The sequence below is a fragment of the Peromyscus maniculatus genome, chromosome 1 (assembly GCF_049852395.1).
Source record: "Peromyscus maniculatus bairdii isolate BWxNUB_F1_BW_parent chromosome 1, HU_Pman_BW_mat_3.1, whole genome shotgun sequence".
Classification (NCBI taxonomy): domain Eukaryota; kingdom Metazoa; phylum Chordata; class Mammalia; order Rodentia; family Cricetidae; genus Peromyscus; species Peromyscus maniculatus.
In genome coordinates, this window is record NC_134852.1 from 53,871,481 (window position 1) to 53,884,769 (window position 13,289).

The 13,289-nt window shown below is 54.0% G+C and overlaps 2 protein-coding genes across 2 annotated transcripts; one reads left to right on the plus strand and one right to left on the minus strand.

Annotated features, from left to right (window-relative positions):
• Window positions 1-80: 80 nt before the first annotated feature.
• On the minus strand, window positions 81-11,512 carry Sars2 (seryl-tRNA synthetase 2, mitochondrial). Its single transcript, XM_006981968.4, has 17 exons — window positions 10,973-11,512; window positions 10,142-10,491; window positions 7,869-7,964; window positions 6,475-6,504; window positions 5,598-5,738; window positions 5,461-5,515; window positions 5,024-5,087; window positions 4,668-4,773; window positions 3,687-3,734; window positions 3,402-3,510; window positions 3,150-3,195; window positions 2,980-3,067; window positions 2,785-2,894; window positions 1,490-1,583; window positions 1,308-1,400; window positions 1,135-1,200; window positions 81-525 (listed from the first exon to the last, which is right to left on the minus strand). The coding sequence occupies exons 2-17, from the start codon at window positions 10,406-10,408 to the stop codon at window positions 382-384; spliced, it is 1,557 nt and encodes a 518-aa protein (XP_006982030.1). The 5' UTR covers window positions 10,409-10,491; window positions 10,973-11,512; the 3' UTR covers window positions 81-381.
• On the plus strand, window positions 10,576-13,221 carry Mrps12 (mitochondrial ribosomal protein S12). The gene is made up of 3 exons (XM_006981966.4): window positions 10,576-10,656; window positions 10,858-10,924; window positions 12,606-13,221. Exons 2-3 carry the CDS (start codon window positions 10,876-10,878, stop codon window positions 12,974-12,976), a joined length of 420 nt encoding a protein of 139 aa, XP_006982028.1. The 5' UTR covers window positions 10,576-10,656; window positions 10,858-10,875; the 3' UTR covers window positions 12,977-13,221.
• The last annotated feature ends 68 nt before the right edge of the window (window positions 13,222-13,289 follow it).

Genomic DNA, 13,289 nt, shown 5'->3' on the forward strand with positions numbered 1-13,289 from the left:
TTCAGTCACCCTGGGGATCCCCAAGCCACCCAGCATAGGAGCAGTCACCTAGCACCTCTCTCGCTCACAGATCCAGAGACTGCTCTTGGGACCGTTTATTGTGGGTCTTCGCTTAGTACCAAGGCGGGAAGGAGGAAGACGGGATGGTGTCCTCCAGCTTTCTCCAGCTAGCCGCCTTCTTATCACAGCGGAGACACGCCTCTGGCTGACAGCCCGGTGACAGGAGGGGCCACTGCCAATGATTCGGGGGCAGGGGAGGAAGAGCGGCAGGCCAGGGGCTCAGGGGGAGGTGACAAGTACCAGCCATCAGGGCTGGCTCCAGGGGAAAGGCTCTGCGTGTCTGGGGGTCTCCGGAGTGCCAATCTCTAGAGCAGACGGTTGTCAGCTGGCAGCGGGCCGGCCAGGGAGCCTGGGCTTCTGGGGCTGGTTGGGGCCGATGTACTGGAGAGGCACGTGGGTAGGGGCTGTGATGCGGTCAGTGCCAAGGTAGGGCTGGAGGACAGCGGGCACGAGGACGGAACCATCCTGGGACAGAGCAGTTATGAGGATGCTAGCCTTCCTCCAGCGCCCCCTCAGCTGCTGGGGGAGTCTCAAATTCTCACCGCTCCCATCCACTGAGTACTGCCAGCTGAACCCAGGATCTGTCCCATGACAGGCAACTCTGAACCACTGAGCCACACCCTCAGCCCCTCACTGGGGGATTCTAGGCAGGGGCTCTACCACTGAACCACACCCCAGCCCCTCACTGGGAGGTTCTAGGCAGGGGCTCTACCACTGAGCCACACCCCAGCCCCTCACTGGGGGATTCTAGGCAGGGGCTCTACCACTGAGCCACACCCCAGCCCCTCACTGGGGGATTCTAGGCAGGGGCTCTACCACTGAGCCACACCCCCAGCCCCTCACTGGGGGATTCTAGGCAGGGGCTCTACCACTGAGTCACACCCCCAGCCCCTCACTGGGGGATTCTAGGCAGGGGCTCTACCACTGAGCCACGCCCCAGCCCCTCACTGGGGGATTCTAGGCAGGGGCTCTACTATTAAACCATGCCCTCAGCCCTGTTTTACTTTTAAACTGAGATAGTAAAGATCCCCAGACAGGCCTTGAACTTGAGATTCCAGGCTGGGAACCTCTCACCTTTTGCTGATTGCTCTCCAGGAGGGCAATGAGGAGTCGGGGAACAGCACAAGCCGTGGCATTCACCTGGGAGAAGGGTGTGCTCAGGGCCAGGCTCTGAGCCCGTCCTGGCCCTGGGGTGGGGCTGAGGTGCTGCAGAGGACGGGAAGGTGGAGATGCCGTGTGGGCCTCACCGTATGTGCAAACTGCAGCTCCCCGGTCTCCGTCTCAAACATGATGAACAGGCGGCGGCTCTGGAAGTCTGTGCAGTTGGAGGCGCTGGTGACCTGGAGCAGGGGTGATTGAGAGGCTGTCTTGGGGACAGGCCCATCCTCCAGCGTCTTACCACACATCCCCACTAGCCCAGGGCTTTCACCTCTCCGTATCGGCCTCGGCCAGGCATCCAGGCCTCAATGTCGAACTTGCGATAGGCAGGAAGGCCCAGTTCCTGGGTGGGCATGTCCAGCACCCTGAGGCCAAGGTCGAAAACAGGGTAAAAGTCAAAAGGATGGTCAGCGGAAGAGGAGGACATGGAGGAGGACGAAAAGGAGGGAAAGAAGGAATAAGAAGGCACAGAGGATGAGGAGAACCCGGCGCTGGGGAGGTGGTACCCAGAGGAGACAGAAGGCAGAGGGTGGGAAGGAAGGACAGCCATGCAGCAGTCTATGGGCTCCTCACCCAACCACTCCCTGGTCTAGAACAGCATCTCCAGTTTGGGAGATCTCTCTAACTGCCTTTTTCTTCTTGTATGGCTTTTTGAGGTAGGGGTCTCATGCAGCCCAGGCTGGCCTAGAGTTCACTATACAGCTGAGAACGGCCTTGGATGGGTCCCGACCACAAGCGCTGGGATTGTAGGTGTGCACCTCTAGGCCTTGTGTTTGTGTCCTCACTGATGGCGCTAGACAGGCTGGGCAGAGAGCTCTGGGGATCCACTGGTCTCTGACTCTCCAGCACTGGCGTCACAGATGCACACCATCACCCCCAGGGGTATGTGGGTGCTGGAGATCAGAACTGAGGTTCTATGTTCGCACAGCAGGCACTTTACTGTCTCCTTTTAAGTAGGGTCTCGAGTAGTCCAGGCTGGCCTCAAACTCACAGCAATCCTCCTGCTTCAGTCTCCCTAGTACTAAGATTGTAAATATGAGCCTTTTCAGTTTTATTGACTTAGTTATTTTGAGACAGGACCACACTCTATAGTTCAGGCTGGTCTTGAACTCACGGAAATCCTGCCACAGCCTCTTAAGGGCTAAGATTACAGGTATGCGATGCCCCACCTGGTTGTATATTCTGGTTTTTGGTTTTTTTGTTTTTTGTTTTTTTTTTTTTGCAATGAGTCACCTGGGGAAGAGGTGGCCTTCTTCAGCCCTCTGGAAAGCTGTGTGTCCTAAAGGATGAGTGGGCCTTGTGATATGTGCTGCCTCCCTTTCACATCCTGCTTCACCTTGGAGGACAATGAGTTCTCTTGGACCTCACTCGAGGGATGAGAAACTGCCCCAGAGGGGTCAGGGAATAGCTTTACTGTGCAAGCTTTTCATACTCCTACATAGCAAGATAATGCAGACAGAGACTATACCGTCCAGAGGCCTCACCCAGGGAAAAGGGGGCAGGGGGCAGGACAGCGAGTCACCCCCCTCCCTTCTTCAACCCCACCAACCCCACCCAGCTCCGCACCGGAAGTGCAAGCCCAGCTCAGTCAAGATCTCCACCTGCAGGGACAGGAACTCATCCAGCAGCTGCGAGCTCTGCTCCAGCCCAGGGGCGGTCACCCCAAACATCTCCACCTGGGACAGGGCGGGGGCACCGGGTCAGGAGGTCCTGGGTGGTGGTGGTGACCTGTGCTTGGCCAGCTGGGTCTGCGCCACTCACTTTAGTGAAGTGATGAACTCGGTACAGTCCCCAGGGCTCCTTCCCGGTGTCTGTCTCGGCCCGGTAGCAGGTGCTGGCACAAACCATCCTAGTAGGAGCATGTGAGGTTGGGTCAGGGAGGGTAGGAGACATTACCAACGGGGTCTAGGATTAAAGAAACTGGGCATCACCTGACTGGCAGGTCCCTGAAAGCTACAGAATGGTCCATGAAGTATCCTGGGAGGAGAAAGAGGCAGGATGAGGTTAGCCAGGGTCACGCCGTCTCCCACAGGAAGTCGGAGTGAGATTTTGTCAGGGCACACGGCTGGCTAGTCACTGTACTTTGAGCAGTCAACAACCTCCACAACTGTACGCGTTAGCTCCAGGGTTGTGATCTGTCACCTGCAGGGAGATGTCCCTCCACCACCCAGGCAGATGCTCACCTGCCAGCCCCACCTCTGCCGTCCCAGCCAGGTTGAGATCTTCGAAGCGGGAGGGGTCAATATTGTAAATTTGGGATGGGTTGGCGTTTGGTGTCATTCCACAGCCTTCCTGGGGGAAGGTTGCAGGGGTCAGGTAACCTTGGCCTTCCCGTACTGGGGTCACGACCCCAGCGGTTCCTCTGGAAATGCTCCCTCTCCCCCGCCCCCCATGATGGCTGACTTCCATGACCCAGCCCAGGGCAGTCTCCTCAGGGAGAGAGGGCCTGTCACCCAGGCCTCACTCACAAACACAGCTCCTCGCAGAAGGTCTGGAACCGTCATGGGGGTGAAGCCCTGGGGAGAGGAGAGGGCATAAGAGAGGAACATAAACCTAAGACAGTGGCGGCACCGCCATTCCAGTCACCCCACAGCAGGGGCCTGAGCCCTGCCACCCTGTTATCGGGTTCTCCTGCTACAGGCACCCTGCTTTCCTTGCAGCTCCTCCAGAGGGCAGCTGGAGATGCCACTGGATCTAACATGTGAAAGCTAACACGTCCCTTCCCTGCTTGAAGCCTCCCGTGGCCCCCAGTGCCCACAGAACACCTTTTATCCCAGAACTTAGGAGGCAGAGAGGCAGACCTCTGAGTTTGAGGCCAGACTGGTCTACACATGGCGCTCCAGGCCATCAGCTAAGGTTAAATAGTGAGACCCTGTCTCAAAGAAGAAAGAAAACCTGAAAGCCTGTGATGCCCCCACCACGGTCAGCAATTCACGCTATCAGTTTATGGGCTCCTTGCCTTAGGGACACCGCTCTCCAAATGCCCCGATGCTGCAGCAGGAAGTGAGGGTGGCGATTACAAGCGCAGGCTCCCGGCCAGGCTCTGAGAGCTTACACTAGTTACCTCCTCCTCAAGCCTCAATTTTCCCATCCCAAAAGGGGCATAATAACAGCACCCACTAACACAGATGACTTAGAAATTAATGTTGGTAACACACACTGATGCTGCGAACTGTGACACACCACGCCCGGGTGTTTTTTGACACAGTTTCACTATGTTGCCTAGGTCAGTCTTGAAGTTTTGATCCTCCTGCCTCAGCTTTCCAATGCTGGATAAAGTGTGTGTTACCATCTCTGTGTGTGTATATGATTCAGGGAATGGAACCCAGGGCCTTCTACATGCCAGGCGAGTGCTCTACCAGTTAACTGAGCTACATTCCTAGTAGCTTAATCACTCCGAGCTTGGTACCCATTCCACCCTGTCCCGGTTGTCCTCAGGTAGGCCATACCCTGCTGATGAGCTTGCTGAGGGTAAAGTTGACCAGGCCATGCTGTAAGAGGGCCCCAGCCCCGCGCAGGTAATAGGACCGGTGGCCAGACACGTGAGACAGGCGCCTAGAGACAGACAGGCAGAAAAACTAGCAGTGCCCATGGACCAGGGTGGGTGGGGAGAGGACTCGGGTACCCAGGGGGCAGAGGCACAGATGCTAGGCGGACCTGGCATCAAATATTCATCTTGCGCAGGCCCAGCCCTGGCATTGCACCTTGTACCCTAAGGCTGCAGGACAGAGCTGGCTACCAGCTGTTAGTGTGGGGTGATGGGGTAAGAGGGGGTGAGGCCCAGGGGTTCGGGGTGGGGGCTCACTTCTGCCGGATAATGTCGAGTCTCTCGCCAATTTCCAGGTGGCCTCGGGGTCGGAAGGAGAAAACTGGTTGTACATAAAAAGCAATGGGGGAAGAAAGGAAGAAAGATGAACTGGAGAGGGGGATTAGAGAGCGAGGAGGAGGAGGAGGGGGGGACCACGGGGGGAGGGAAGTAGGGTAAGACAACGGAGAAGGAGAGAAGAGAGAGAGAGGTGAGGGGGGGAGAGAGCACAGAGACCCAGGAGCTGGGAAGAAAAGCCCCAGAGTGGGGACCAAAGCAAAGCAGTGAGAGAAGAGACACGGCCAGACACACTGTACCCACGCCAGGGGGCACCCAGTGAAAGTACGAGACAGGTGGGCTGCTCCAGCCGCGCCCCATGCCCCACCCCCAGCCTGGGGTCCAGGGACACTGGATTTGGGCCCTGGGGTGAGACTCACCTGGCTTCTCTCCCACCACACGGAGCACCCTAGCCTGGCTCTCATCCCCAACAGGCTGCAAGAAGAGGCGCGTGTCAGAGGAAGGCGGCAGCTCGGATGCCGGCCCCCCTGCCGCCTTTACCGTGAACGGCCTTTACCGTGTCTGGGTGGGTCTGGTTGGGCAGCCTCAGAGCCTGTAAGTAGAACTGCTCCTCCAATTGGGTCTCTCTGGGGTACAACGGCGTGAGCTGTTTCCGGATTTCCCGGCCACGGGCCCGCAGGCCCTGATATTGGGGGTCCTGGACATGGCAGAGAGGGTTAGCCTTGGGGAGGGTCAGGGACCCCACCACCAGCCTGACTCATCCTTGCTGGCAGGACACCATGTAGACGCCTGAGTTTCCGTTCAGTTGGCAAGTTCATGCACACAAGGCTCAGGCCTGCCCAAATGGAACTTCTCTTGCTTTGGCTGTGAGGAGCCAGGAACCAAGCTGAGCTACCCATAATCAGCCAGAGGATTCTAGAGGGACCTATCCGGAAGGTGTGCGTGGCTCTGACTTCCTCTGCCAGAAAGGAACAAAGCCGGGCTCAGAATAAACCTAGTAATGGAGCCAAGGAGCTGGCTGAAGCCAGTTTTATTTTTACAAAGAGACATGCCACTTTTGTTTTTAATGTCTATGAGTGTGCCAGAGAGCAAATTTGGGTCCTCTGTAGAGCAGCACACACTTATGACCACTGAGTCATCTATCCAGCCCCAATGGAAGTTGTTCTTTTTTTTTTTAATTCTATTTATTTATATTTTATGTATGAGTCCCCTGCAGGCCAGAAGAAGGCATCAGATCTCATTACAGATGGTTGTGAGCCACCATGTGGTTGTTGGGAATGGAACTCAGGACCTCTGGAAGAGCAGACAGTGCTCTGAACTGCTGAGCCCCTCTCCATGCCCGGAAGCTGTTGTTCTTTTCATCTGACCTCCTGACCCTGTCTGGATTATGCTGTCACGGTAGTGGAAGAACTGTAACCGACATGGAACCCTACCTTCTGCACTTGGTCACTGTCTTGGTTGGCCTGGTGGAGAAGAGGAAAGGGGAAGGTGATTAGGTAATGAACTTGGGGATGCGGAGCAGAGACAGAAGAGGTCACAGTTCAAACAGGACCAATGCATCTGAATCTGTCAGTGCTGGCTGGGTCCCTCCACCACGCTGCCTCAGTTTCTCTACTGGTAAGGGCAGTGGTGGTAACACAACACAACAGTAATGACACCCACCAGTGAGACACCTGCTCCCTCCTCCTGGGCTCTGTGGGGGAAGACAGGCTTACCTCTTTATTTCATAGTTATGTCTTTGTGCATCTGGGTTTAAACCTACGGCTGTGTAGACAACATTCTACCACTCAGCTACACTCCTGGCCCTGTTGTTTTTATTTTTTAGTTATGAGTCTCTGTGTGTGTCTGTACGGTACATGTGTGGATGCCCTTGGAGTCCAGAAGGTGTCAGAACTTCTGGTGCTGCAATTATACGTTGTTGTGAGCCACCTGACGTGGGTGATGAGAACCAAACTCAGACCCTCTGCAAGAATCTCGAGGCCATCTCTCTGGCTCAGGTTTGTTTTTGAATGAGGAATCCGTAGGGCGGTCTGGCCTGGAACCTGATAGGCAGCTGCTAAGGAAGACACTGAACTCTTGGGCCTCCACCTGAGGGCAGGATGGCAGCTGTGTGCCACCACACCCTTGGTGACTTCTACTAAGCCATCCGAGCTAGTGGCACTGGTTGTCACGCTTTGTAGATGTTGGATTGTGACCCTATGGGGTGCTGTAACTGAATGGTGGGGTTGCAAAAAATCTGGTAGTGGTAAGGGTTTCTTTCTGTATGCACAATGATGGAAATTAATTACAAATCAAACATGTAACAAACATGAGTGTTTCTGGCAAAAGGCGGCTGGTGAGTGGGAAAAGGCTAAGAAGCCAGGTCTAACCCAGGCCCTCTCCTCCCCACAGGCCTGATTCAGTCCCTCTCTAGGAAAGCCCTGGGGGCTGGCCCTAAACTAGCAACAGTGACTCTATCTGTCCTGATGACTCTTGTGAGGGTGGGTGTCCGAGCCCTGGCAACAAGAGGGGCGTCTACTTTGCTCCTGGAAAAGATCTTGAGACAGAAAAGCTCAATTTTCATCTCTGACGCGGTGGTAGCCATCTTGGAACTGGGATGGGGTCCAATCTATGTGTTCAAGTTGGGCACACAGAGGAAAAGAATCTGGCTGGGGATGCTGAGGAGAGCTAATTCATCAGCCTTCATGGCATCAGGACTAGGTGGCTTGTTTAACTAGGTAACAACTCTCTACATGATCCAAGCCCCTTGAATTAGATTTCCTGTCACTCCCAGCCAGAGGCCTCCAGCCGGCCCTGGCCCACAGAGCCCCCACGCTCCCAGGCTCACCAGCAGGGCCCGCACGGCCTCTGTCACAGCCGCCTTCTCTGCCTCCAGGCTCCGGATCTGCTCCCGCAGCTGCCTCAACTCCTGCCACGTGGAGATCTGTGGGAGGACACCACGAGAGGGAAGTGAACTGCTGGCCACCTGGATGGCAGCAGGTGAGGTCCAGCATCCCATCCCATTAGTGCCTCAGCACCCAGAAGCCCAGGTGGGCACAGCCTGAACCAATGCCTTTCCCAGCTCACCCTGCAGCCGCTTCTGCTGGTGAGATCAAGACCAACCAAGGGACAAGCGTGGACGTGCGACTCATTATTATTATTTTTGATTTTGTGAGCCAGTGTATTGAAATACAGCTCAGGGTAGCCTTGAACTTGTAATCATCCTGTCCTTCTCCGAGGGGTGGGACTATAGAGGTGCCAGCATGCTTGGCTAAGTCACTTCTTGAAGGTGACTAAACCTTCTTTTTTCTTTCTTGTTTGTTTATTTTGTGTGTGGCCACAGCAGGGAAGTGAGAAGACGCTCTATAGGAGTTGGTTCTCTCCTTCCACTGCGTGGATCCCAGGGACTGAACTCAGGCTGTCGGTTTGGTAGTAAGTACCTTTATCTGCTGAGCATCTCCCCTGGCTCTTCTTTAAATACAAGATCCCTGGCTAGCCTGGAACTCCCTCTGTAGACCAGGCTGGTCTCAAACTCACAGACATCCGCCTGCCTCTGCCTCCTCCAGGTTACTGGGATTAAAAGTGTGCACCGGCCAAGCAGTGGTGGTGCAAGCTTTTAATCTCAGCACTCGGGAGGCAGAGGCAGGCGGATCTCTGTGAATTTGAGGCCAGCCTGGTCTAAGAATAGGTTCCAGGACAGGCTCCAAAGCTACACAGAGAAACACTGTCTCGAAAAATAAAAAACAAAACAAAACAAAACAAAACAAAACAAAAACAAAAAATTGTGCCCCAACATGCCCAGAGATTGTTGTTGTTATTCTTATTTAGCATTTACATTAATTTCTTGTGTTTGTGCTTGTATGGAGGTCAGAAGACAACACTCTCAGGAGCTGGTTTTCTCCTACCATCTGGGAATAGAACTCAGGCTGTCAGGCTTGGCAGCAAGTGTCCTTACTGGCTGGGCCACCTGGCCCACAGAAACTTAAGTGAGGCCAAAGTGGACATGATTTACAGTGCCCGGTGTGAGGATGTGTTGGTTTCAATGAGAAATGTCCCCCATAGGCTCCAGCTCCTAGGCATCTGGTCAGTGCCGGTGACGTTTGGGGAGACTTAGGAGATGCGGTCTGGCCGGAGGAAATAGGCCGGTCACTGGAGATGGGCTCTGAGAGCTTAAAACCTGCCCTATATCTAGTTTGCTCTCTCTGCTTCAGGCTGGTGGTTATAGGTGTGAGCTCTCTCAGCCAGGCTGCGAGCACGCCTTTGAGCCCAGACAGCCAGGAGGACCTCTGCGAGTTCAAGGCCAGCCTGGTCTACAGAGCGAGATCCAGGACAGGCACCAAAACTACATAGAGAAACCCTGTTTAATAATAAAAAAAAAAAAAAAAAAAAAAAAAGTGAGCTCTCAGTTTACTGCCCCCCCCGCCCCCCCCAACATTCTGTCCCCGCTAACCCCAAATACATTCTTCTGTAAGTTGGTTTCGTCATGGTGTTTCAGCACAGCAGCAGAAAAGAAACTAATATAGAAGGGTTCAGGACAGAGTTGTGAAGACTTTACATTCAGAACTCACTACTGACATGTGACCCCCAATTCTAGTTCCCTGTAAGGTAGCATTACGTAAGCACTAACGCTTTTTATCATTCGCGCCTAGTCTCAACATCTGGATCGTAAGTGGTGCTTAAATATCTGCTCAGCAGGTGTTTACTCATTCAACCCTATTTATCAGTTTGCTATGGTGGCAGGATGCTGTCTCCAAGAGTCCCTCCCCCACCTGATTCGCACCTCACTCCTCAATTTTCTTTGTGGCCTTAGGGCGAGCTTGGCATCAAGTTCGAGCACAGAAGACAATGGTATTTAAGTTCCAGGAGTAGAGTAGATACCAAGTGGCCAATTACGAAATACATGCAAAAGGTCGTGCAGGCCACAAAAGGCATCCGTGACGTTCAGTGGGGCCTTAGTTCTCAGTGGGCCACTGGCACATAAGTGGGTGCCATGCACAGGGCACTGCCTAACGTGGGAAGGAACCCAAATTCCTGTAAGTGGTTCCTCCCATTCCTGGAACGCACAGGGCAAACCCAGTCCGGCGAGCAGCCAGCTCCCGCCGCCGGCGCAGGCGCACTCACAATCGCAGGCAGGTCGGCCGGCCGCAGCTCCCCCTTGCGGAGCTCCAGGGCGCGCGCCGTTGCTTCCGGGCATGCGCACACCGACTCCATGTCCAAGTAAGGGAGCTCGCTGTAGCCCTCACGTGCGTGTTCATACAGGAGGTTCCGCACTCGCTTCTCTGTAGCGAAGCTTCTCCTTGGGCTCTGGGGGCACACGCAGCGTCCTCGGGACCGCAGCCCCTGGCGAGCCAGGAAAGGCCGCAGGAACCGAGCCATGGACGCAGCCATCTTGGACTGGAGACAAGGAGTCACTCACCAGGGACGAGCCAATCAGACGCGGAAAGAGATGTCCCGCCCAGGCTTCAGGAACCCTTCCAATGAGGAAAAGCGAACCAAGATAGATCCTGTCATTATCCAATTGTCACCTTTGTCCCGCCCCTTTCGTGGCGTAGGGAAGAAGTGGCCAACCGCTAAAGAGAATCCCCGGAAGGGGCTGGAGATAGGATTTAGCGTGTCTACGACCCTAGGTTGGGGAGGTGGGTGTAATTGTTCTCCAAACGTCTCTCTCTTCCCTCCTCACTTTCCCGGTCCGGTATCGAGGCGAGGGCGATTGCGTCCCTGGGGGCCTGCTCAGAGGGAGGCTGAATTTGCGGGGGGCACTTTCTGTTGTGGTTGGCCCTGGAGAGGAGACGTGGGACTCCCAACCTCCGTTCTGAGCATCTTATGTCCTAACGCAGGGACGCACAGAAGGCGAGATGTCCTGGCCCGGCCTTCTCCGTGGCCTCACCGCGTCCCTCAGTCGTGGTAAGTGAGCGTGGGCCGCAGGGACGAGGCTGGATGAGAGCTACTCACCGGGACTTGTGTGGCTTCTGCCAGATCTCGGGTGGTGTCAGCTTTAAACACGGTGCTTTTTTGTTTTGGAGACAGGGTTTCACTGTAGTCCAGGTTAGCCTCTACTTCGCTTTGTAGGCAGGATGGCCTTGAACTCCTGATCGATCACCCGCTTCAGCTTTCCAGTTATTAACAGGGATTTTCTACCACGCCCCCGGCTCAAGGGACAAGAAGTGGGAAGCTCCTGTGTCCAGCAGAGTTTAAGTCAATCGTTGTCATGGCTCCCTCACATAGATAGTGGTGAATCCTTAAGATTGTATTGGCTAATGATACTCTGTCTTAGTTTCTGTAAGTACACTCTGATGTTCATGCAACAATACCAACAAATGTTCGTTTCTCAGCATGTCTCCCTGGTTAGGTGTCTCAGCAAGTATTTATTGATGACCTCCTATGGGTGAGAAACCCAAGCCAGGGATTTTAGTCAGTCATTCAAGATGTGCCTCCCACAGGAGGGGAACTTTTATGTTTTTAGACATACCCCAGACATCAAATGTTGTGCAGTGTCCTGAGGGATTTCATTCACCTGAATATCTACTATCTAACCTGATCTACATAGAGAGTTCCAGGACAGGCAGAGCCACATAATGAGGATCTGTGTTTGTTTGTTTGTTTGTTTGTTTTTTAAGTGTTCAGTTTTGTGTGTAAGGTTTGCTGTATATATGTCTGTGCATCTGTGCATCATGTTTGTGCAGGGCATCAGATCCTCTGGAACTGGAGTTACAAATGATTGTGAGATGTCATGTGGGTGCTAGAAATTGAACCAGGGTCCTCTGTAAGAGTAGTCAGTGCTCTTAACCACGAAGCTACCTCTCTAGCTCCACAAATAAATCTTATTGGTCTGCCTTGAAAACATTTCCTCCAGTACTTCCACCTGCCTCTCCTTATATTACATTGCAGCTGCAGTGGTCTGTTTGTTTTTTTTTTTGTTTGTTTGTTTTTTTTAAGGTACCTAGGCTGGAGCAGTTTGAACAAGGAACCAACGGGGAGTGGGAGGTAATGGTGGGTTAGGTGGAGTCTTTGAGAAGGCTTGGCTTTGCCAGCATGCTCAGCTTATGGAAAAGATTTAAAATGTATAAGAACATAATTATGGGTATGGCAATAAAGGTTAGCTGTTGTTAGTATTATTCCTAAATACCTCTACTTATTTATGTGTATGAGTGTCTTACCTGCATGAATACTCGTACCACCTATGTGCAGTGTCCTAGGAGGCCAAAAGAGGCCATCGGATCCCTGGAACTGTTGCTAGCCACCATGTGGTGCCGAGCATTGAACCTGGGTCCTCTATAAGAACAACCTGTGCTCTTAACCACTGAGGCATCTTTCCAGCCCCGGTATGAATGTGTTTGCCTGCATGTATGTAAGTGCATTACAGGCGTGTGTCAGATCTGGAACTAGAGTTACAAATGGTTGTGAGCTACCACCATGGGTGCTGGGAATCAAACCCCTATCCACAAGAGCAACAAGTGCTTCCAACCACTGAGCCAGCTGTCTGTCCCCACAGATACCTCTAGACATGAGCAGTTAGGACCTTGTAAAGGGCTCGGATCCCTCCCTAGAATATGGAAACCATGTAGACCCTGTTGTGTCTCTACAGGTCTGGCCCTAGGTCCCCAACTCTGGGCCACACGCTCTATGGCCACCCTGAACCAGATGCACCGCTTAGGCCGCCCGAAGGAAGCCCCCAAGCGTCTGGGTCCCACAGAGGGCCGGCCACAGCTGAAGGGTGTGGTGTTACGCACATTCATCAGAAAGCCGAAGAAGCCCAACTCTGCCAACCGCAAGTGCTGCCGAGTGCGCCTCAGCACGGGCAAAGAGGCCGTCTGCTTCATCCCTGGGGAGGGCCACACCCTGCAGGAGCACCATGTGGTCCTGGTGGAGGGCGGTCGCACCCAAGACCTGCCTGGGGTCAAACTCAAAGTTGTGAGGGGCAAGTATGACTGTGGCCACGTGCAAAAGAAGAAGTGACCATAATTCACAGTGGTCAGGCACTGGGTCCTCGGAAACCAGTTCTTCCTGTTCCAGGGACGGCTAGTCTTGGGCGCAACTCTCACTTGTCCTCATCAGGACTGCTACTGACCTGCAAGAGTTCTGGTGAATTGGGAGGAAGCTCCCCTCTGCCCGCTCCCTTGGCCTCCATATTCAGTGTGCTCAGGTGGGACCTCATGCTGGGATGGGAGTTGTAATAAACGCTTCTGCAGGTTGTGACATCACCCATGGTGCTGTGTCTGTCCCGGCTGTGATGGCAAATGCCGATCTCTGCACCTCAGTTCCCTGATGG